This window comes from Phoca vitulina, unplaced genomic scaffold (genome assembly GCF_004348235.1).
Source record: "Phoca vitulina isolate PV1807 unplaced genomic scaffold, GSC_HSeal_1.0 scaffold22, whole genome shotgun sequence".
In the NCBI taxonomy this organism is placed as follows: domain Eukaryota; kingdom Metazoa; phylum Chordata; class Mammalia; order Carnivora; family Phocidae; genus Phoca; species Phoca vitulina.
In genome coordinates, this window is record NW_022589725.1 from 3,098,164 (window position 1) to 3,123,093 (window position 24,930).

Below are 24,930 nucleotides of genomic sequence, written 5' to 3' on the forward strand. Positions count from 1 at the left end.
GATACCTACTATGCACGGAGCACTAGGCTAGGCCGGTCTGTAAGCTCCAGGTGGGGAACTTCTCCCATTCATGGCCACGCTCCAGATCTAGCGCAGGGTCTGGCACACAGTTGGTGCTTAGTAAATACTTAGGACGATTGAGTGAATATACACTTCACGTGCCACAGTTCACTCCATCCTTACAGTAATGCTAGTGGTGGCTAAGTGCCATTATTAACCCATTTTATAGATGGTAAGACTGAGATTTACAAAGGTTCTGTGATTTGGCAAAGGTCATGAAACTTGGAAGAAGGGGTGCTGGGGTTCGAAGCCAGGTTCTCTGATTCCAACACTAACTAATGTTCCCACCTTCTTATTTTGGTGCCGGCCACACTGGGATTCCTGGCTTTCCCCCTTTATTGACTGTGTGAGTTAAGATCCATTATACAACCTTTCCATCTCCAGTGTTCTCACCAGTAAAACGGGAACCGATAGTGATACCTACCTCGGGGAATATTGTGAGGCTTAGGTGGAGTAACACATGCAGATGTCTTAGCATCGTGGTAAGCACACAGTTGGTGCTCAACATGTATTGTCTGTTAGTAATGTGGTGATGATGATCGGTCTCAGGGGACTCAGCATCCTCCTGGCTGGATTGGACCCAAGCAGAGTGAACAAAAGGTGGCGCCATTTCCCAGCAGGCTCTGTCCTCTGCTGGAGCGCCGTGATGATCATGGCCCTCTGGAGAGAGCCATTCCTAGCCTGTCTGAAGCCTTTCAGATTCCCAGAGCAAGAGACGGGAAGGGGTCTGGGTTTTCCCCTCTGTTAGTACCTAGTACGCAATCATGCCCTCATGTCAGCTTGATTGCCCAAGGTTTCCGTGAGCACCTACTGTGTGCCCAGGTCTGGGCTGGTCGCTGCTGCCATCCCTCGAGGAGCCTGTGGCCACACTAGGGAGTGGCAGCAGAGCGGAGCGTTGGAGAAACACAGATCCTGGAGCCAGACTGTCAGGACTCCCATCCCTTGCCGGCTGTGTGCCCCTGAGCAAGTTCCTGAAATGTCCAGAGTCCCAGTTTTCTCATCTGTACACCGAGGAGAATAATAATAAAGTATTTCCCATCCAGTTGTTCATGTTTAGTGGTGTGATATGTGTGAGCACTTAGACCAGAGCCTGTCACATAGTAAGTGACCCTTCTAACATGTCTGCACCCGAGGTAACAATCACCAGGATTAATTTTCAATTATTGAAAAGGATCACATAGGCCTCTCTGGGCCTCAGTTTCTCCATCTGCTTACTGTATTGTTATTAAATGAGAAGAGATGCTTTCTGAGCGTCCTTCCAGCTGCGTGAGTCTCACAGTCAAATATGTAATCCGTAAGACACATTTACCCGATGCCTACTTACTGAACACCTGCTCCATGCCTGCTTCTGCTGTGGTAGGAACACAACAGTGAGGCTTCTGCCCCCTTTGGGGGGCTCACAGGCTGGTTGGAGGAAGATAAAGTGACCTGGCAGCTAAGTGCAGGGCACTGCAAGAGCAGAGAGCTGACATTCAGGGTAAGCTTTCCTGAGGAAGGGTCCTGAAGGATGAGTAGGAGTTCGCCAGATGAAGAGAAGAAGGATGAAGGGGGGAGCAAGTGTTCTCAGGAATGGAAGCAGCCTGGGTACAAGCCCCAGGGGTGGAAATAGTAGGGCACACATGGGGATCTGGAAATTTCTGCCTGTCTGGAGGGCTGGTTTGCTTTAAGTCCCGAGGGGTGGCAGGGGCTAGATCATGAGGTCATATGCATAGCGTAATAATGCCTTTCTATGTTATCCTCCAGGCATGGGAAAGACACTGAGGAGGCTTCCGCAGAGGGTCAAGATCACATTTACTGGGGGTAATCTCTGGGGAAGGCTTTCTGAAGCAGGTGGGGTGTAAGAAGGAAAACTTACTTTCAAGGTTAGTATCCAGCTGGACACTCCAGGAACATCACGCCAGTTGTTAAAGTTTTTAAATATTCTGGTTTATACCAGTTTGTAACCAGCAGCTGCCCTGAGCTCTCTACGTGCTCCCCACCTCCCTTTACTGCCCTGTACACCTGGCCTCTTGCCCAGGAGACGGACTTCTCCAGGACCCGGCAACTCTACGGTTAACCGCCTGGCACGCCGCTTCCGCTGGTCGGTGCCCACCCCCTCTAGCAGTGGCTCCATATGTTTAATATCACTCTGCCGCATATATCTTAGTCAGTCTTCCAGTTCCAAGAAAGCACTGGAGAACATCAGATAGAGCAGGACCAGCTCGGGAAACCTGGGTCTTACCCATTCCTTGCCCTCTTCCTGCAGGGTACGCAGGGGAGCCTGGAATGCCCACTAGGGCCCATCCTGCACGGCTGACACAGGCTTGGGAATCGGGCCAACCTGCGGTCTAGAGCACTTTCTGGCTATGTGGCGCTCCCTGTCTGTTTAGTGGACATAACAGTACTAGCCCTTAGGTTTGTTTTCGGGAATAAATTAAATCGTACCTTTAAAAGTCCTAGCACTCATAGATGTTAGGTTGTTAAAAATGTATTTATTTGCTTATCTTGGAAGACGCATACTATATGCACATTGGGAAGATCTAAAAGGGTATCAGTCAGCGTCCTGGCATGAAGGGGTATATTCAGAGAATTCAACTGCAGACAGTTTCATGAAGCTACTGGGTTTCCCCCCCAGATTTATTGAGCTGTAACTGACATAACACTCTGTACAATGTGTTGATGTGACTCACTTATATATTACAAAATGATTACCACCCTAGCATTAGCTAACACCTCCTTTGTGTCACATAATTACCAGTTCTTTGTGGTGTTAATATTTAAGACTATTCTCTTTGTACCTTTTAAGTATACAATACGGTATACTTACCTGTAATCACCATGCTGTATATTAGGTCCCCAGAACTTATTCATCTTCTAACTGGAAGTTGGTACCCTGTGGGCAGCAAACTAACAAGGGATGTTGAGCTACCCAGGGCCAGCGATGATGGGAAGCCATTAGCGTCCTGGGTCTGAAGGGCCAGAGGAGGAAGTGGTATTATACTAGAGTCAGTGGGTGCAAGCTGTGGAGGAGAGAGCCCTCTGGAAGAGGGACAGGGAATAAATACCCTGACCGCTCCCTCCTCCAGCTCTTGGCTGGTGCCCCCATGGGCCAGAGCCAGCTGGGAGCCAGAGAGCAAGGGCTCTGTGGATGCAGACCGTGGAGGACAGTCTCCCAGGGCACGGAGCAGGGTGGAGGATGATGTGCTGGGGCAGGGGGAGGAGATGGGGCATACAGCTCAGAGGGGGTGTGTGTGGATGTCTCCCTCCTTTCCACCTCCTCCCCAGCCATCTAGTTTCCATCCCTGTAGGCAGCCTGTATGACCAATTTCATACCTATCCTTCCAGAAATAGCCCATATACAGAGGAGCAAACACACTTGTTTGTCTGCACGAGTGTTGCATACAATATCCAGTAATTTACACCTTGCTCTGTAACTTGGCGTGTCAGGATTCGCTCTGTCCTAAAGGTCTATCTCATTCTTAGTACTGGCTGCATCGAGTCCTTCAACTGGCCATACCATAACTTAGGTTAACCAGTTCCCCACTGCTAGCTCTGGGGTTGTCTCCAGTCTTGGGATTATAAACCGTGTTGCCATAAATGCCTTTGGACATGCATCATTTTGAGCCTGTTGGCCAGATGCCCCAAAGCGGGATCACTGGCATAGAAAAAAATGTCGATGCCAAATTTCTAAAGGGAAACGCTGAGCAATTTGAAACGATGAATGCGAACATACAGAAACACAGAGAATTATTTCAGTGAAAAATCTATAGTAGCGGAAGCTAACACTCCTCTAGTACTCACTCTGTGAGCCGCTGCTCTGTGTAGGAACTCCTTGAATTCTCATAGCAACCCTAGGAGGCGGTAAGGGGTCTCTCCACCCAATCTCAACATGTGGCGGGGGAGAGGGGTTGTGGTTCTCCCCCAAGGCCCCAAGCAGTTCACCAACACCAGCTGGAGGTCTGAAAATTCAACTCAATTCTGACATTATCTACTGGGAGATAGCATCAGATCCCACAAGTTAGGGGTTCAGTCCTACAAGAGGTCCCCCAGTGCCATTTGCAAGTCCAGAGTGTCACCTGGGCTCCTGACTGGCTAGCTGTAGAGAGAAGGTTCCAACAACCCCCTCTGAGTTCAATTAATTTGCTAGAGTGGCTCACCGAACTCAGAGAAACCATTTCCTTATTACTAGATGATTAGTTGATTATAAAAGGATCTAACTCAGAAGCAACTAGATGGAAGAACTGTGTAGGACAAGATAGGGTGAAGGGCGCACAGCTTCTGTGCCCTAAGTGTGACACTTTTCCTGGACGTTCACCTATTCACCAACCCGGAAGCTCTCCAAACACCGTCCTTTTGGGTTCTTAGGGAGGTTTCATCATATCTGCATGATTGATTAAACCATCGGCCATTGGTGATTGATTCAACCTCCAGCCCCTCTTCCTTCCCCTGAAATCATGGGGTGGGACTGAGAGTTCCAACCCTCCTTTCTTGGTCGGTTCCCCTGGCAACCAGCCTCCATCCTTAGGGGCTTTCCCAAAGTCACCTCATTATCATAAACTCAGTTGTGTTGGAAAGGGGTTTGTTATGAATATCAAGACACCCGTTTCATTTTTATGACTCTGAAGTGATTTTAGGAACTGGGGACAAGAGACCAAATATTCTAACAAAAGATGCTCCTATTGCTCTTATCAGGAAATTCCAAGAGTTCCGGAAACCGCAAGACAGGAACCAAGGATGAAGGCCAAGTATATAAGAGACATATATTTTGGTCATCTGAATGACTAAATATGTACAGTCGACCCCTGATTAACATGTGTTTGAACTGCATGGGTCCACTTAAATACACGGATTCTTTTCAATAGATACAGTATGGTACTGTAAATGTGTTTTCTTTTCCTTACGATTTTAATAACCTTTCGTTTTCTCTAGCTTACTTTATTGTAAGAATACAGTATATACACCTATACAAAATAGGTGTTGATCAACTGTTTATGTTATGAGTAAGGCTTCCAATCAACACAGGCTATTAGTAGTTAAGTTTGTGGGGAATCAGAGTTATACTTGGATTTTTGACTGTGAGGGGGGTTCTGAAGTTCTCTGCCAACTCATGCGGAAGAGGCCTCCCTGCTGGCGACTAGGCTCCAGGTGGGACTGCAGGGCAGTCCTGTGTGGGGAAGGGGTGCGAGGCCTGAGGTCCCCGCCCTGTCATGGCATTAGTCACCGAAGTGCAGCCAGACTTCAGTCATATGTAATCAGCCGGGCAGTTCCCAGGCCCCGGCAGACCAGCCTTTCTTTGGGGAAGTAGGGTTATCACTGCTCGTAACCACTAGCCCTGGGCCCTCTCAGACGGCAGGGCTCACACCGTCCCTGCGGGAAGAGGCTGGGTGGCAGCCACTGGGCCCTTCTGGAAAGTGGGCGTGAACTGAGGCAGCACGGGACGCGTGGGTCAGCAAGGGCATTGGTGCCAGAAGGCCCTGGTAGCATGTTCCAGCTGGCTCTGGCACTCGCCAGCTATGAGCCTCGGGCAAATGATTTTCTGAGCCTGCGTTTCTTCCCCTGTAAAGTGAGTTGTCTTGAGGATGACATGAGATCACACAAGTTGTCTTAGTTCCCAGTTGCTGCCATAACAACCTTCCACAAACGCGGGGCCTTAAGACAACACGGGTTTATTCTTTTATGCTTCTGGAGGTCAGAAGTCTGAAATCAGTCTCCCCACACTACAGCCAAGGTCAGCAGGGCTGGTTCCTTCTGGAGGCTCCAGGGGCGAATCCCATTCCCTGACTTTTTCAGTCTCTAGTAGCCGCCCCTGCCCCTCCTCTGTTTTCACATCACACCTCACCAGACTCTTCTTCTGCCATCACCTCACCTTCTCCTCTCCCGCCATCCCATCTCCCTCTGCCTCCTCTTCTAAGGACACGTGTGATCACATTTAGGGCCTCCCTGGATAATCCAGGATAATCCCCGCTTCTCAAGATCCTTAATCACATGTGCAAAGCTCCTTTTGCCATATAAGGTCACATTCACAGGTTCCAGGGATTAGGACTGGGATATCTTTGGGAACATTATTCAGCCGACCGCATAGGTCAAGTGTCTGGCACATAATTAGCACTCAGTAAACAGCAACTCTTACTACTTTGCCTCTGCCTTCTTGGCGGGGGAGGGGGGAGGTCTTGCACACCTGCTCACATGTAGAGGAGACTTTCCAGCAGGCCTGGAGGCTCTTCTTTAAGAAGGGGAGAAAGGTCGCTATAAAATGTGATCTGGAAGAGGTCACCTCCGTGGCCTGGGGATTTCAGGCTGGGTTTCCAAGGTGGGGAGGTTCTCTAGGGCCTGAGGATGTGAGACAGCCCCCCACTTCAACTAGAACAAAACCACTTTATTGAAATTTTTCAAACTCTTGCATAGAGCCTGCTATATGCTATCCCTGTTCCAAATGCGTTACTACAGTAATTCACTCTGTAATCCCAAACACCCAGTGAGGGCGGGGCTATTCGTGTCCCCATTTTACAGATGGAAAAATCAAAGCACAGAGAGCTCATTAAGTCATCCATAGCCATACAGCTGTGCTCCTAACCATCTCAAAATACCAAAACATTAATTTTTTCTTTTTAAAAAAGGAAACCTGCTTATTTTCAAAACTTTTCTACAATGAAGCCATATCATTTTATACTCTATATTTTATAATATATACTATAAAAAATAACCAAAGACAAATTATGAACATGTAACCCACCAGATGGGCTTACTGCTACTCTGTAGCCTTCTGTTTGTTCTGATCTCAGGACCTTTCATCTTGTCTCATCTCTCCTACCAGATTCTACTTCCTTCCATGTCTGGCTCAGTGTTCATTATGGTAATAACGGGCACGTGATTTAAGCTCTCTGTGACTCAGTTTTCTCATCTGTACAATGGTGGTATTGCCTACCTCACAGGGCGGCATGAACCCTTAGGTTATTTCTCATTTTTTTCTTATTAGAAACAACACTTATAGATCTCCATGTAGGTACTAAAACTAGAAGACTTAGAGGAAAATACAGAAGTAAACCTTTGTGACCATAGGTCAGGCAAAGCCTTCTCGGATCTGACACCAAAAGCATAAGCAACAAAAGGAAAAAAAAAAAAACAGATATGCTGGACTTATTAAACTTAAAGACATTTATGCTTCAAAGGGCACTTTCAAGAAAGTGAAAAGGCGGGCGCCTGGGTGGCTCAGTTGGTTAAGCGACTGCCTTCGGCTCAGGTCATGATCCTGGAGTCCCGGGATCGAGTCCCACATCGGGCTCCCTGCTCGGCGGGGGGTCTGCTTCTCCTTCTGACCCTCTTCCCTCTCGTGCTCTCTGTCTCTCATTCTCTCTCTCTCAAATAAATAAATAAAATCTTTAAAAGAAAAAGAAAAATAAAGTGAAAAGGCAACCCACAAGATGGAAAAATATTTGCAATACATGATTGGCTATGTATCTGATAAGCAACTTATATCTAGAATATATAAAGAACTTTTACAACTCAATAATAAAAATACAAAAACCCAATTTAAAAAAGACAAAGGATCCAAATAGACATTTCTCCTCAAAAGATACACAGATGGCCATGAAGCCCATGAGAATCGATGCATCATTAGCCATCTGAGAAGTGCAAATCAAAACCGTATTGGGATGGCACCTCACAAACCACTAGTATGAATAAAATTTAAAAGATGGGTCTAATGGGGAAACAGGAGCCTTCATATGTTATGGGGGGGATGTCAAATGGTGCAGGAACTTTGGACCCAGCCTGGCAGTTCCTCACCTGGGACGTGGAGTTACCATATGACCCAGAAATTCTACTCTTAGGTGTGCACCCAAGAGAAATGAAAACATACAACTACACAAAAACTTGTGCACAAATGTCCATAGCAACCAAGCGGTGGGAACAACCCAAACGTCCCCCAGCTGAGGCACAGGTGAGCTCAGTCTGGTTTTTGCACACGGTGGAATATGTCTGGCAGTAGGGAGGAATGAAGGACGGACATGTGCTACCACATGGGTGGACCTTGAGACAGGGTTCGGATGACATGTCCTACAAGAACGCATATTTATATCCCAATTTGTGGGCAGTCCATAGAATTCCGAAGGGAATTGCTGGTCAGCATTGTTATAATAGTAACAAAAACCATGATAATGAAAGCTAATATTTGTTAAATGCTCATTTCAGACTCTCAGTAGCATAGTGAAGTATTATTATCCCCATTTCACAGTTGAGGAAACTGAGACCAGGGAGGAGATGTCAGATACGTCGAATGTGGTGGGACTCTTATTTGGACTTGAGTGTCTGCCCTTAACCCCTCTGGGGAGGGGCTTCCCAGCAGGCGCTTAGCCCCGTTTGCCAAATGAAGTCCTGGGGGGTGGGCTGGGGTCAGGAGGAGGTTCCCCCATCAGTCAGGACTCCCTGACTGTGCCCTTGCCTACATGCTTGGGGGGTGGGGGGCTTTCTTCCAGGGAGCTCTCTGGGCGGGGGGGGGGGCAGTCTGAACACCCCAGCTGTGGTTCCTGCTCGTGATTACTCTAACCATGATTGTTCTGGAGGAAATGGCCATGGCCAGCCAGAGCTGTGGGCGAGGGGCTATTTTGGGAGAGGGCAGGGCAGTGGCATCTGAAGCATCCCCCACCGCAGGAGGACACTTGGCAGCATCGTCCCTGTCAGCCATCTCTGCGGCCTCCAGAGAGGCTAGCAGAAGTTGGAGCTGGGGACTCTCATTATCCGCCTCTGTCCTCCACACACAGCATGGGTTTCTTGTTCTGAAGATTTTTGTTCTCCTTTTAAAAATGAAAAAATCAGGGCGCCTGGGTGGCTCAGTTGGTTAAGCAACTGCCTTCGGCTCAGGTCATGATCCTGGAGTCCTGGGATCGAGTCCCGCATTGGGCTCCCTGCTCAGCAGGGAGTCTGCTTCTCCCTCTGACCCTCCCCCTTCTCATGCTCTCTCTCTCTCTCTCTCATTCTCTCTCTCAAATAAATAAATAAAATCTTTAAAAAAAATAAATAAAAATGAAAAAATCATTTTAATTTTTATTTAACAAATCAGTGGCATGTAGTCCATCCAGGACTTTTAGTCTTCTCCAAAAAAGTGTGCTTATTTATTTTATTAACAAGCACTATGTGCACTTCCTGTGTCCTGGCCCGTGCTCCAAGGGCCAGATGACTGGTCATTCATTACATCATTTCTCCGGTAGGTGCTGTTATTACCCTCATGTTACAGATGAGGAGATCGGGGTTCAGGGAGCTCAGACTTGCCGAAGGGTGTAAGGGGCAGAGCTAGGACCCCACATCCAAGCTACCCAGCTGGAGTTTCCCCCTCTTAGATGCTCTACCAAGCAGTTTTGAGGCTTTGCTCTGTGCCGCTGTTCATCACTGGTTTTCAGGGATGTCCTGTGGTTGACTTGGCAGGGCTGCGTTAGGCTTTGAGTTCCTCGGGTGGCTGCTGGGTCCTAATCATCGCCATCCCTGGTCCCAGCACATGGAGGACTTGGCCCAGAGTCAGTGGGAGGAGGGTGACAGCTTGGTGTAATGGGTAAGAGCTTGGGCCGATTCACTTTTCTAGCTGTGTGACCTTGAAAAAGGGACTCCACTTCTCTGAGGTCATTTGTGTTAAGGTGACACAGAGCTGGGCACAAAGAACTCAACAAATAACAGATTAATATTGTTTTAATAGTAGTAGTAGAAGAGACAGTTATTGAGTGAATGCATTAAAATGGGGGTCAGCAGGGGCGCCTGGGTGGCTCAGATGGTTAAGCGTCTGCCTTCGGCTCAGGTCATGATCCCAGGGTCCTGGGATCAAGCCCCACATCAGGCTCCCACCTCAGCGAGGAGCCTGCTTCTCCCTCTGCCTCTCTCCCTGCTCATGCTTTCTCTCTCTCTCTCTGTATCTCTGTGTCTCAAATGAATAAATAAAGTCTAAAAAAAAAAAAAAAAACAGGGGTCAGCAAACTGTTTCTGTAAAAGACCAGATGGTAAATATTTTTGGCCTTGCAGGTCACACAGTCTATGTGGCAACTACTTACTCTAAGCAATGTGTCAACAAATGGGTGTGGCTGGGTTCCAATAAAACTTTATATGGACACTGAAATCTGAATTTCATGTAATTTTCATGTGTCAGAAGATATTACTCTTGTTTTTTTTTCATTCAACCATTCAAAACTATATAACCCAGTCTTAGCTCACGTGATAGAGCAGGGAACAGTGGGCGAGATTGGGCCTCCTGCTGCTGCAGTTCCCACCCCTGCACTGGAACGCGGGCTCTGCGAGGGGCTTTTGGATGCTTGGTTTGCTCTGGTACCCACAGTACTCAGAACAGTGCCTAGCACACAGTAGGCTCTCCAGAAAGTTGTATTAAATGAATGAATCAATATGTAGAAGTGGGTCTTGAGCTGGCCCTTTAAGACTGGGAGGGTGGACGGAGGGGAAGGAGTGTTCCAGGTGGGGGAACAGCCCGAGTGAAGGCATGGAGTCAGGGGTAAGTCCAGCGGGTATCCCCTTTGGCCGGTGAAGCCATCAATGTCTGGTGGAGGGGGCCGGGCAGCACGCCCCCCCCCCCCCACTGGAAGCAGCAGTTAGGGGCCTGGGGGTGGGGGAAAGAGGCTGGGGTAGGGGGATACTTTCAGAAGTGGTTCTGTCCGGTTATGCCCTGCGCCTAGCCCAGAACCACCAGCCTTATTTTTAACCCTGCTGACAAAGATAATCCGAATGAAATCAAGAAGAGTGACTGCTCCTTGCCCCTCCCACTGCCCCAGTTTCTGCTGCTTTCCTTTCCTGAAGGTCAGAGCCATCCTCGGAGACCCTCCCCCAGCGGCCTCAGCCAAGACACAGGGAGCATTTCCCTAGCAGGACCTGAACTCAGAGAGGGATCCTGGTGCTTGAGGAGAAACACTCGAAGCTCTTCAGGGAGTTGGGCAGGCTGGGAGCTGCCCAACATAGAGCTGGTTTCTCTGTCTGCTAGCACAAGCTTCTCAAACTGCCGGGAGGGTGGGCGGCTCGGGAGGGCTTATAACACACAGATTCCTGGGCTCCTCCCCCAGGGTCTGACTCCGGTCTGGACTGGAGCCTGAGAACCTGCATTTCCGACGAGCTCCCGGGTGATGAAGGGGCCAGGAGGGTGATGGGCCACACTGTGAGTGGCCCTGGCCTAGGAGAGCCTCTGGGCAACAGCGGGGGAGGGGGGGGCCCACCCTCACCGTGTGAGCTGCCCCAGGCTGCGCCCTGAAGGCCGCTGGTGATACACCCATCTGGACGCCCCAGCCCGAGGATCCAGAGAGCCTGGAAGGCTGTGTTAAGTGCCCTGGGCTTGATTTTGAGGTGGTAGGAAGCCTTGCAAAGATTTTAAGCAAGAGTTGAGGCCGCTGGACAACTGGATAAAGCCAGCCCCCGCCTACTGCAATCAGTTGTAGGGAGCCTGTCGGGGGCTTGGAGGAGCAGTGACGGAAGGAGGGAGAGGCTGCAGATGCTGGAGCTATAGCGGGAGTAGGAGAAGGGACCTGGTGAGTCATGGCCTTGGCTGCGGCAAGGAGACCAGCAGGAGGGTGCGGGAGGACACTGGGGTGCCTGGCTCCAAGGCTGGGAGCCATTTCTGAGACCAGAGACTTGGGGGAGCGCTGATAAGGGGTTCCATCGGCCAGACTGACGGACACAGGAAGGGGAGTGGGCTTCCTTTGAACACAGCAGCCCTCATTGCCTTGGGCTGTGTGGTCTCCCCTTGCTTCACCCCTGTTCTGGCTGCTCTGGGCTGGGGGGGGGCCACGGTTGACCCCCGCAATTCTTCTGGGGCTCTGTGTGCAGGCTGCTGCTCCAGCCTTAGGAAGAGTCCTGCAACAAGCTTCCCAGGCCAGGAAACAAGCAAGTGCCATCCAGCTTGTGTTACCAAAAAAGGACATTTTCCCCCTTTGAAGGTTTGCCCAGCCCTTTTCCTCCTCCCCCCGACCTGGGGTTTCAGGTTTCCAGGGAACTGTTTCTGGAAAGTGTAGGACTTTGAATCACACGCATCTGTGTGCAGGCAAATATGATATGTATGTACCACACTCCGTCTTGATGTCATAAACCTCATCTTCCTCCTTCTCCTCCTCCTCCACCACCATCACCTCCACTCACCACCTCCTCCTCCACCACCATCACCACCACCACCTCCTCCTCCACCACCATCACCTCCACTCACCACCTCCTCCTCCACCACCATCACCTCCACCCACTACCTCCTCTCCACCACCATCACCTCCACTCACCACCTCCTCCTCCACCACCACCACCTCCACCCCCCACCTCCTCCACCACTGTCACTACCATCACCACCTCCTCCTCCACCACCATCACCTCCACTCACCACCTCCTCCTCCACCACCACCACCACCTCCTCCACCACCACCATCACCTCCACCACCATGACCTCCACCCACCTCCTCCTCCACCACCATCACCTCCACTCACCACCTCCTCCTCCACCACCACCACCACCTCCTCCACCACCGTCACTACCATCACCACCATCACCACCACCTCCACTCAGTCCCATCCTGGCCTAAACACTTTCATATGCTGCCTCTTAAATTGTTAGTTTTCACCGCTGCTCCAAGAGGGGAGAATTACGACCTCCATTGTTCAGATGAAGAAACCGGGCCACAGAGAGGCAGAGCCATTCACCCACAGTCCTAGAGTCGCCGTGGGGTTGGGACTAGGGTGACGCGGGCAAGGTCATGCAAAACCGCAGGGTCGGATCCAGGCTTTATTTAAATTTTGTTCATAGCTCACCCTAGCGCCAGCCTTGGCAGAGCCAAAGTTGGAATCCAAAGCTGGGCTCTGGACTAGTCCCTGTGCTGCCCCTCTCCTTATACCTGTGTGTGTGTGTGAGCTTATTTACGTATTCTTTTTTTTTTTTTTTAAGTAAACTCGGCACCCAATGTGGGGCTCGAACTCATGACCCTGAGATCAAGAGTCCCATGCTCTTGATCCACATTTGGCGTGGATCCAGGCGACCCATGTTTGTGTCTTCTTTCCTTCAGTAACAATAATTGTGGCAAGGTGGCATTGTGGAGGGCAGGGCTTGGGAAGCAGACAGTTCTGGATCTGACCTCCACTGCTCATTATTGAGGGTATAGCCTGTGGTTCAAGGCACAGACCCTGGAGCCAAGAAGGCCTTGGTTTGAAATCTCGTTCTGCCACTTGCTGACTGTGTAAGTTTGTGTTAGTTCCTTAAAACCTCGTGCCCTGCATTTCTCATCTGTGAAGAGGGACAGTGGTACCAACATCTGCTACCCAGCATTATTGGGGGATCACATGAGTTCATTTCTGTAAAGCCCATGGCAAGTAGTAAATGCTTTGTAAGTGTTAACTGTCATTTTTCATCCTTGAGGAGATACTTCTCTGAGCCTCAGTTTCCCCATGTGTGAAGGATGAACAGGAAGAACCACCTCCCAGGCTGTTCTGAGGATTGAAGGGGATAACGTAGGTAAAAGTCCTCTCCTGTGGAAGGAGCTTAATAAAAGCTCTCTCCCTTATTTCAGGCCCAATTCTATATGCTGGAGACTGAGATACAAAGACACACGTCAACTCCCCAAGGAATTAACTCATCTGCAGCGTGGACCCTGAGTTGACCTTTCAGTTCCCCAAAGGCACCGAACTCTTACTTTCTCTCCTCTCCCTGCCTTGCTGTCCCCACCTCTCCTGTTATGGGTCTAACTTCTGTTTGTCTTCATGTCAACTTAACTGTCACATTCTCAAAGAAACCTTCCCTGACCCCACCCTGCCACTGACCTGTGTTGTCTTTCTGCTCCACTGCCTTCTCGACTCTTCCTTCATGGCACTTCTCACAATTGCAATTGAGGACCTTTTATTTAATCACCTTTTATTAAAAACATCTGTTGTTTGTTTACCACCTTTCACCCTCACTTGACAGTGAGGACAGGGACGGGGTTTGTCTTACCCACGGGAGTCTCTGTCCTCAGCTCCTGGCCAAGGGTGGCACCTTTCCAGAGTTGTTCAAGCTCACAAACTCTGGAGTCATCTTGCCTGGGTTCAAAATCCTAGCTTCTGCCCTCACAGAGCCTGAGACCCAGGGCAAATTATTTCACCTTTCTGTGCCTCACTTTCTTTTCTGCAAAATCGGGAGAATAGTAAGGACACCATCTTTCCTAAGGCGTGATGATGAGTGCATGAGATATTCTGCATGATTCCTTTAGAACAGTGCCTGGCCCATTCATAACGGGGCTATTATTATTTTAGTAGGCGTTCCTGGCTAGACTAACAGCTGAAACAAACATGCCCCAAATCTCAGGTGCTTAACACCACAGACATGTAAGGTTTGCTTAAATGTTCCACACTGAGTGTTTAAATGTAATGCCTAAATGTTCCACATTCCAGTGTGGGAACTTTGCACTACGCAACAATCATTTCTGGACCCAGGTTCCTTCCGCTGCGTTTCTGTGTCCACGGGGGGGTTCTGTGGATAGAATTCAGGGAGTCTGTGAACTTGGATGCTGTTTTAGGTTAGCTGAGCCTGAGCCTGAGGTGGGGCTTTTTTTTTTAATTTAAGATTTTATTTATTTATTTGAGACAGAGAGAGCACAAGTTGGGGGAGAGGCAGAGGGAGAGGGAGAAGCAGGATCCCTGCTAAGCAGGGAGCAGGACCCTGGGATCATGACCTGAGCTGAGGGCAGATGCTTAACCAACTGAGCTACCCAAGCGCCCTGAGGTGGGGATTCTTGCTCAGATGATTTTTTTGAACGACACTCTCGGGAGAGAAGGAGAGTGACAGAAGCAGGGTAGGGCCGGGAAGTAACCAAGCAAGGGTGTGATCTTACCTGCAGTCCTTCTTCAGCCTCGCCCCACGGTGGGGGTTCTGTAGCCTGGCTTGTACCACAGAGCTGGTTCTTCCTGGGGCAAGAGGGGGACTGGTGGGTGTCATCAGGCATTAGTTGTGGGCTGCTTGGTTGGAGTGGGGGCGTGGCTTCTGTGGGTGCCGTTCTCTGGGATAGCAGTGAGCATCAGCAGCCTATACAGGAGCTAGGGGTGGGGGCATTTGCCCAGCGAAGTGTTCTGGGCAGGGCACCCAAAGTGTCTTCAACAGATGGAAAAACTATCTTATTTTTACTAACCTATTACCGAAATTTAGCATTTGCTTCAATTATGGAGGTAGGCAATAAACCATAGTAGTATTTGAAACATCTGTGACTTGGTCACCAGTGGAAATTACATACTTTCATGTCACATTATTATTGTTGCAGATATCTTTTTTTATAAAAACTTTATTTTTTTAAGTAATCTCCACAACCAACATGGGGCCCGAACTTACAACCCCAAGATCAAGAGCTGCACGCTGCCCCGCCTGAGCCAGCTAGGCGCCCCTATTGTGGATATCTTTGAAATACCCTTTCTGCTAATCTGTACTTTAAAATTATTGTGGTTAGTTCACTTGCTAGATATTTTGTTCAATGTGTTAATGAAGAAAATGCTTTTCGTTCCTGTAATATTTTGGAAACAGTGTGTCAGTATAATTGCATCCCTATGTAATCCTATGTATTTTATGCATTTTAAAATATCATTCTGAGAAGGGGTCCATAAGTGTCACCAGATGCCAAAAGGGTCCGTGACACAAAAGAAGTTCAGTTCCCCATTCTGGGGTGTTGGCCTTCCCTCCGTTGAACCAGCAACAGGGAGAAAGGAGAAGATGTAGAGGATCACACAGGAGGTTTTTATGGGCCAGGCCTGGAAACAGCATACATCATGTCTTCCCACAGTGCACTGGCCAGGACTCAGTCACCTGACCACACTGACTGCAAGGGAGATGTAGTCCATCTGTGTGCCCGGAAGGAAGAGGGAATGGTCTAGGGAATGCACAGCAGTCTGGTTCACAGGGTTCAGTACGTCTTCATTGGCAGCCTGAGTGAATGAATGCTGTGTCCGGCGTGTCTTTGGTGGGCAGAGGTCTGGTTTTCTGGAGGGATCCTGAGTCTCTACCATGTTGTCTCTTCAGGACAAGCCACGCCAAGGCCAAAGCTGAGGCAGCGGAACAGGCCGCCCTCGCTGCCAACCAGGAGTCCAACATTGCCCGCACTTTGGCCAGGGAGCTGGCTCCGGATTTCTACCAGCCAGGTAGGGCCAGCCTGGGAGGGGACGGGCAGGACAGGGTGAGGGCAGGCCCCCCAGGGTTGGACCATTTTTCTTTTTGTTTGGTTGCTGGAAAGCTGAGGTGCCCAAGTGAGTTCACAAATGTCCGTGAGTTCAAGCAGCTAGGGGGCGGGTATGGTGAAAGCTTGGGTGAGAAGCTTGGGAGCGACACTAGGGGACTCATGCTGAGATGGTGGTGGGGGCATCAGAGGCTGCTGGTTGCAGACTGGACCCACCCCAGGCTGCACACAGGGCTGACAGTTGAGCTGATGAAAGCTTAGCAAATGGAGAGGTCTCTGTGGATGAGGAGGTAAAAAGCCCCGCTGCTCTTGCTCATCACTTTCAGTCTGGCATTGAGTGCTGCCCACATGTCAGGCACTGTGCTGGGCTCTGCGTACAAAACCTGGATTCTGGGTTCAGAATCTAAAGGAGCAGAGAGTCATGAAGACAGCCTATCAGGGAGTGAGGCACGTTTTCACGTCCTGACTCCGCGGCTAACCAGCTCAGCGACCTTGTTAAGTTCTTTAACTTCTGTAAACCTCAGTTTTCTGATCTGTAAAATGAGAGTAAGAATAATACTTACTTTTGGGGGGTGGGTCCAATGCATGTCAGGTGGGGAACACATGGCCTAGTCCACAGTGAGCTCTTGATAACTCTTGGCTCTTGTCTCACCGTTATGATTAAATTCCGCACAGCATCAGTTCTGTGTGGCTTGAACAGAGGCTTTGGGAGCTCAGGGGGGCACTTCACCCAGTCAGGCAGGGAGATGTCAGCGAAGGCCGCCCTCAGGAGAGGCCGTTTGAGCCGAATCCTGAAGGCTGAACGAGAGTTCACCAGGTCAGTGGGCTCAAACATGACACAGCCTGCTGGGCCCACCCCGAGTTTCTGATTCAGTAGGTCAGAATGTGCTTTTCTTTTTCTTTTTCTTGCTCTTTTTAAAAAAGATTTTTATTTATTATTTATTTTAGAGATGGGGGGCGGGGAGCAGAGGGAGAGGGACAAGCAGACTCCGTGTTGAATACAGAGCCCGACGCGGGGTTTAATCCCAGGACCCCGAGATCATGACCTGAGCCAAAATCAAGTCGGAGGACTAACCGATTGAGCCACCCAGGCGCCCCTGAATGTGCTTTTCTAACAAGGATCAGGCAACGCGGATGCTGCTGGTTTCGGACCACTCACTGCGAATCACGGGCAAACCAGGGGGAGGGAGTGCAGGTGCAAAGGCACAGAAACTTGGAGCCGAGTGGCAGGCTCGGAGGTTAGATAGCAAAACAGGCAGGAACTGGTGGGAAAAGAGGCTGCAGAGCAAGAACGACCCTGCCTCTGATAGAGACTTGGCGGGGGATAGAGAGCAGGGGGAGTCCAGGGGGTGGGAGATTGCTGTTCTCCGCACTGAAGAGTTTTATGGTAAGTGGCATGATTAGACTTGTGTCTTCTAAATGTTATCCTGGCTGTAGCAGGGACACCACAGGGGACCAGTCGGGGGACTGTGGAGCACAGATGTGTACCTGGGGGGCTAGGTTGCCTCCCGGCACAGCGTTCCCCCTGCTGGTCCCAGGAAAAGCGACATTTTACGACACCTCCCGGCGGGGCCTCCACCTTGGGTGGTCATAGCAACAGCTGTCACCATGTGCCAGGCGCTGAGCTCCGCATTTTTCATGCGTTTTTTTTCCATTAACCCTTCCGTTAGTATTTATGAAATAGGTACGATTAGGCCATTTTTCTGATAAGGGAATGGAAGGAAACCAGTGTCACGGTGAAGAGCATAAACTCCGGAGCCAGTCGGACTGGGTGCTGGTCCTGGCTCTGCCCTTTGTCTGCTGGGTGACTTTGGGCAAGTGATGTCACCTCTCTGAGCCTCCCTTTCTTCCTCTGGACACATGAGGCCAATAATAGCATGGACCTCAGAGTTAGGGTTGTTAAAAGGCTACAATGAGCTACTCTTTGGAAACTGCTGGACATAGTGCTGGGCCCACGCTAGACGGTAGGAAGGTGCCGGCTGTAGATAAAGCAGGCTGGGCGGCGTTAAGTGGCTCGCCCAGGGCCACCGGTGGTGGGACCCGGGTTCGAGGCCAGCCTCGCTGGTTGTCCCCCGCAGGACCGGAGTATCAGAAGCGCCGGCTGCTGCAGGAGATCCTGGAGAACTCGGAGAGCCTGCTCGAGCCCCCGGAGCGGGGCCCCGGGGCGGCGGGGCCCCCGGCGCGGTCCCGCGAGAGCCCGCAGATGCACGAGCGCGAGCCCCTGGGGCCCGAGGGCGGCCCCCCGTCGCCGACCGGGACGCCCCCGCAGCCCAAGCGGCCCCGCCCGGGGGCGACCAGGGACCGCCTGGCGAGCCCGGGCGCCTGGAATGGGGAGCCGGGCGCCGAGGGCAGCCGGCCGCTCACGCCGTCCGAGGGCGCGGGCCGCCGCAGCCCCGCGCGGCCGGCCGCCGAGCACATGGCCATCGAGGCGCTGCAGCCGCCGCCCGCGCAGGCGCAGGAGCCCGAGGTGGCGCTGTACCGGGGCTACCACAGCTACGCCGTGCGCACCGCGCCGCCCGCGCCGCCGCCCTTCGAGGAGGAGCCCGACGCCCCCGGGCCCGACTCCGCGCCGCCGTCGCCGGCCGCCGCCCCGCCGCGGGCCCCCGAGCTCGCGCCCGGCTCCCCGGCCAAGCTGGAGCCCAAGCCCATCGTCCCCAAAGCCGAGCCCAAGGCCAAGGCCCGCAAGACTGAGGCCCGAGGGCTGACCAAGGCGGGGGCCAAGAAGAAGGCTCGGAAGGAGACGGCGCAGGCAGCCGAGGCCGCCGCGGAGGTGGACGAGGTGAGGCTGGGGGCGGGAGGACGTGTCCCAGTTCGGGTCCCCCAGGGCTGGTTGCGCTCGAGGCGGCATTCCAGTGCGGATGATTTGGGCGTGCGGAGGGTGATGGCACAGGATGGAGCAGGGGAAACCCCCGCAGGGATGCGGGCTTAGTCAAGGGTAGCCTGATCAGGACTTGGTAGCATAAATCACAGTGCAGAGTCCGCCCACCTTGGGGCAGGGGGCAGGCCTTTGTGCCTGCGATCAGGTCAGCAGGGGGCAGTGCTTTGGAGAAGGGGGTGCTGGGAGCCCTAAGCAGGTTGGCGGGGCGGGGGAGTGGGGGAATGAGTGCACCTGGGGAACCAGAGCGATCTGAGCTGAGCACCAGCAGCATCTGCTACAAGGTGTGGTAGCAGGGGGGGCTTCCTGGCAGTGGAGGAAGGACCCAGTAGGGCTTATTAGAGGGGGCTGCGAGCTGGAAAGATCAGGGACCGCGAGTGAGGCAAGGTTCTGTGGGACCAATGGATGCCGTCCAGGGGGGGATTAGCAGAAAGGAAGGCATGTTCTGGCTTCCAGGCCCAGCGCTGCCCACTGTGTGCGTTGGGACACATCCTTGCCCCTCTCTGGACCCTGTATGGTTTGGTTAATCATTTCCCAGAATTCTTCCAGCTCTGATGGTCTGCTATCCAGGTGCTGGACAAGCAGTGAGCAAAACGAGGGGTGCTCTCAGGAGGGTTCTTTCAGAAGTTCCTGCTCTTCTGTCCAGCCTTGTTGGGTCTTGGGTGGGGGGTGTTTCAGAGGCCATGGGAACTCAGCTTCTCTCCACTGCTCCCAGGTCCCCAACACCGTCCTCATCTGCATGGTGATCCTGCTTAACATCGGCCTGGCCATCCTCTTCGTTCACCTCCTGACCTGACCCTTGTCTACCAGGTGCGTCCCCTGGGGGGTGGGGAGGGGAGGAAGGGGAGCCTGTAGAGAGCTCTGGGCACCAGGGAGATGGAGGAAGGATGTTATCTACTGGGCATCTGTCCTGTGGCTAATTGAGGCCCGGCCCCCAGCAGAGGCAGGGACGACAGATTTGTGGATTTGATAGATCATGCCTTCCCCAACACACACACACACCCCTTGTTAGCTCAACATGTGCAGAGCACCTGCTCCCTGTCAGGTGAGCCCTGGGGGCTTCACTCACTCACTCATTCATCATTCATTCATTCATTTGACCTCCATTTACTGAGCAGATGCTCTGCTGGGATCTAGGGATACATCAGGGACCCACTCCTGCCCTAAGAAATGGGGTGAAGATGAGAGTAAACCCTTAACTTACAGCTCATTATGCAGAAGTCGGACATCCAGAGGTGCGGCAAAACAGCCTCTCCCAGACTCCCACAGTCTCACCTGAGCTTGCCTGAGATGGGCAGGCCCTCTTCTCTCGGCCCTCCCTTTCTCTTTTGCCCACTTCAGTCTGTAATCCCTCTGCCCCCGGCCTCCCCATCCCCCAGTCCTCCCTTCCAGAAACCCCCACTGTCAGTCAGTCAGTGTCCCATGCTGGAGCTGGGAGGGCTTGGTAAGACCGGTGAAAAAGAGCTGGGCTGGGCTATGCTGGGCTGAAGGAGAGTGGCTCTCATGGGTCTCAGGGTGAAGTATCCACAAGACAAAATCTTTTCCCTGCTAGGACCAGCCTTCACACCATAAATCCTGTGCTTGGTGATGCTAACAGTTTCTGCGACCTGCCCTGCCCCCAACCAAAGACCCCCGCCCCCCTCCTCAATCCCAGCTTAGTGTGGGTTGGAGGTTCCTACTCAGTCCCAGGACAGGAGAAGAACTCCCTGTGCAGTCACCCAGTAAATAGCCAGTGACAACATTAGCCTGGTAGGTGGTGTCCTGGGGGTGAGCGCTGGGCTCTGCTGGGTCCTGTGTTTCACAGGGGATCTGGGCGTGTTGGCTGCCGGAACTGACACTTTATGACCCAAAGGGTGGAAGGGTGAACGAAATGACAGGAGGAGGAGGGCCGGGAAGAGAGTACCAGGCACAGGGACAGCCAGGCTGGGAGAGGCCTCACGGCCTTGACTCTGAACCTGTTGAGTCAGAGCCCCCGGGCAGGGCTGCCCCGGAGGCTGGGAGAGGTGGGTCCTGGCCGCAGAGAACATCAAGCCTGAGGCTTGAACCCCGCCTCAAACCTGGCTCAGCCTCTTCCTTTCTCCCTCCCTCCCTCTCTCACCTGAGCCTCTCGCTGTCTCTCTGCAGAGCCAGCAATCCCTGCTGAGGATGTGAGGACCCATCTTTCTGCATTACCAGGCAGGGTGGCCAAGGAGGACTGAACTCTGGACCTGGAGCCCTGGGGTCCAGCTCACATCCACACCACATCCGTTTAAGGAGGCCTCCCGTGGCCCTGCGCTGGGTGGCAGTGGTGCCCAGAGGAATGGAATGTGCTGGGGATCCTCCGGGAGCTCTGTGCCCGGCGGTAGGGGAAGCCTCGAAGGAAGAGCCCTGGTCTCTTGAGCGCGCCTTTCCCTCATCCTCATCCATTCCCTTGCCTTGCTGCTAGGGTCCCCCTACCCTGAGCTTTTGTGTGTTTTGGGAGACGTCACTAAACCAAGGTAGTAATACGAACTCCCAGCCCCTTTCCTTGCACCCCTGCCCTGATTTATTTTAACCGTCTGGCTGTGGGGGGAGTGACAGATCCCCGCGGCGGGCGAGCCAGGAAGCCCCCCCCCCCCCCCCCGGCCTCCCGACGGGGCAGAGGCCCTGCCTTTCATGGGCTTCGCGCAGCACACACCGTCCCTTGCTTACAGATGTTCTGGATCACAATAGAGGCAATGGACATGCTTAGTTTGAAAATCCCAGGACACAGTGCTCCTGCCTCCTCCCACCGGTTCAGTCAGCTTCCCTCCTGGACCAGTAGAAGGGGTGGAGATGCGCGGCACTGGAGCCTGGCGTGGGAAGAAGGGCCAAGGGGCAGGTGGGATGGCCCCCGTCTTTGAGTGTGCCTGAGCCCGAGGCTGCCTCGCATCTGGGGCTTCCAGTGGGCCCAGGGCGCTAAAGGGCCACCCCGCAGGAGCCCCGGGGCTGCCAGAATAACACCGGGATGTCCTACGAATTGGTTTGTCCGTTTCCCTCACCAGGGCCCACTGCAGCCTCAAGGGAGAATGAGCATGGAAACCCTTGGAAGCCCAGGCAGATTTCTCTGGGGACAGACTCTCAGGCAGGTGCTGAAGACAGGCTGTTTGTCAACCATCATTTCCCAGGGAGAGAAGAGCAAGTCTGAGGTCCCCAGTGGGTGCAGTCTGTTGGATAATGAGCCCCTTGGCTTGCTTGGCAGAAGATGGTATTTGCATGTAGCTCATTACAGATGTTTTGTATCACACTGGATCTCCAGTCCCTTGTGCTTGCTGGGCTGGGTGGAGGCTGAGGGCTCACGGTCCCGTGACCCTGGGAGGACAGAGGAAAGGGCTTCTAGGCCCCTTCAAACCCAGGGAAGATTGTGGCAATGGCGTCCAAGCAGAACCGTGGGGATGCTGCTCTCCGGCTTATTTCTGTGGACCTTGGGGGCTTTGGTGTTGTGATCCAGCTCTGCAACCTGGAGTCTGTTTCTGATGAGGTTGGCCTCGCCTTTCCCCCTCGGTACTTGGGCACCTTCCTCCAGCTCCACGCGTGCTGTTTCAAGCGCCGCTGGGGCCTCATGGCGGGGCTGGAACCTTGGACTGCGTTTCTGTGGAGAGGAGCCTGCGGATTCTCCCATCCTCAGCCAGCCCGTGGCTCTGCGTCTGTGTTTGGGCTTTTCTGGACTCCGAGGGAAGGACAGGGCTGGGCTGGGGGCACTGCTCAGGGCTGGTGGGTCCCGGGCCTCGGCTCTGAGAGCATTGTCCAGGTTTGGGGCTGGCCCAGTGCTGGAGATAAGCCTCTGGGTACCAGAGCTCCCGGGCCTAGGGTTAGGGCTGGTGCTTGGGGTGAGGGTTCTGGATGCTGCCGTCTGTACAATAATAAACCTGCATCTGCTCATGGGCTCTGGAGGAGCTGCAGGGTCTGCTTGTGGGCCCAGCCTGAGGGACTGGCTGAAGCGGGCAAGAGAGGCTGGGGGCCCTTTTTCTTACAGTTCCCATCATACCTCTTCGGGGCAGCCAAAGCGCTTCAGTTCGGCCAAGGCAGATCAAAGACCTTCTAAGGCAAACCCTGGATTTCTAAAGCAGACTTCCAGAACCTTCCCTGAGCAGCACATGTTAGAGGAAAGAGCCTGCCCTTTGAGGTTAGGTCCTCCTGGCCTCCTGGCCTGCTCAGCCACTTATGTCTCTTCTGACCCTCAGTTTCCCCATTTCTAAACAGGGAAAATAATAGTACCTCCCTCCCTCCTGAGACTGTGGTGGGGATTCCATGAAGTGTCGATGCTCGTGGAGGAAAGCCCGGCTGAAGAAGGAGTGGAGACATGGAGACTTGGATCATGATTGCCAAACACCCCAGTACCTCTTGCATTTTGGTTGAGGACCCCAGAAGCCGCAAAAGCGTGGAGACGACCCAGGTCCCAGTTAGATAGTCACAGAACGTCTCAGGGGGGACCCAGTGGCCACCTTCCTTCTCTACAGAGGCCCAGAGAGGAGAGATTTGCCGGAGGTCACACAGCAAGTCAGCGGCAGGAAAGCAGTTGTCCCGACTCATGTGTGAAGAAGCACTTCCGGTGAAGGTTCTCCGCAGCCGGCTGCCCCGTGGGACGGTTGGAGGGGCGGGTCCCTTTCCCCTCCTCCTCCTCACCCCTCCACAGGCAGCGCCCAGAGTGAGTGGGGGCTCAGGACTCCCGCTTCTCTCCCCGGTGCCACCATGGACTCGCTGTGTGTCATTCCTTCCTTCCTTCTGTGCCTCAGTTTCCTCTTCTGCCAAAGAGACTAGAATCCCTGCCCATGGCTTTCTTCACAGGCAGTGCAGTGAGAACCAGATGAGGGGGATTGTGGGTGGTAAAGAGGTGTTTGAAACCCTGGAATGATCCAGGAATCCCAGGAAGGAGGAGGGGCTTGGAGGGACCACTGGAGGGGTGCTGAGGATAGGAATGAGGAGGGAGCTGCTTAAATCTGCAGGGGTTCTAACAAAACCCACTGAGGGAAGGAGGGTCTGTAGACTGTGTGTGTGTGTGTGTGTGCGTGTGTGTAGGAAATGGGAGTGAGGGGTGGGGGGCAGAGGATGACTGCCTCAGAATCACCTTGGATGGTTTGAAATGAAGGCTCATTCCTGAGCCCCCGGGAGCCTCCGTGTCAGGCAAGGTGGCCAGAGTCAGGCGCCCCCTGGTGGCTCAGGCGCGCACACAGACTGTCCCAGTCTCGGCCAGTGCCAGCTCTAGGAAGTTTGGCCCGTGCTCTGCCATGTCCAGCATTCATTTGAGGTGTCTTGTGCCACAGGGGAACCTGAAACCACCCCATGGGCATTGCCGGGGCCTATGACCACTGACGGCTACCTTGGGGTCTTGGCAGGAAGCTTCCAGGGCAGTGGGAAAGGACACTCAGGGAGCAAGCAGAGGTCCCTCTGTCGGGGTATCCGGGCAGAAGCAACTTCAGTTTGCTGAAAAAAGAGCCCAGGACCCTGTAAGGAGGCGTGTGAGCAGGTGGAGGGGGAGTGGGGCTGGTGTGGGGCTTCCTGCTCCAGAGGGAAATGGTAGGGGGCCCTGCAGTCCGAGTCCCGGCCTGGCCTCTGGTCCTCCAGCTCCTGGGGACAGCTCAGCAGCTGGAGGGCAGGGCTCCCACCCCAGGAAGGCCTCCCTCAGTGGGCTCCTCATCCCCTTCTGGTCCCTAAGAGGAAGTCGTCTCTCTGGGCAGAAACACAAGTGGGTGAAGGGTGTGTGTGGAGTGGGATCCAGCTGGAGATGACGACAGTACACAGTGTCCCCCACCGTGGCACCCTCGGGCCCCTCCTGTCTGGGAGGAAAGCAGCTGATGCACTCATCCTCACCGGGGTGTTTGAAAGTTGCAGGGGAATTTTCACTGTAAAAGAGAAGTCTGGATACAGCAATGCATG

The 24,930-nt window shown here is 52.9% G+C and overlaps 1 protein-coding gene across 1 annotated transcript in view; it reads left to right on the forward strand.

Annotated features, from left to right (window-relative positions):
- The window catches only part of JPH2 (junctophilin 2), a 62,389-nt gene extending 40,773 nt beyond the window's left edge, over positions 1-21,616 (forward strand). The window contains exons 3-6 of the mRNA XM_032419771.1: positions 16,028-16,146; positions 18,260-18,960; positions 19,772-19,866; positions 21,181-21,616. Coding sequence (XP_032275662.1) covers positions 16,028-16,146; positions 18,260-18,960; positions 19,772-19,852 — 901 coding nt within the window. The 3' untranslated portion in view covers positions 19,853-19,866; positions 21,181-21,616. The remainder of the gene's footprint in view (positions 1-16,027; positions 16,147-18,259; positions 18,961-19,771; positions 19,867-21,180) is intronic.
- The last annotated feature ends 3,314 nt before the right edge of the window (positions 21,617-24,930 follow it).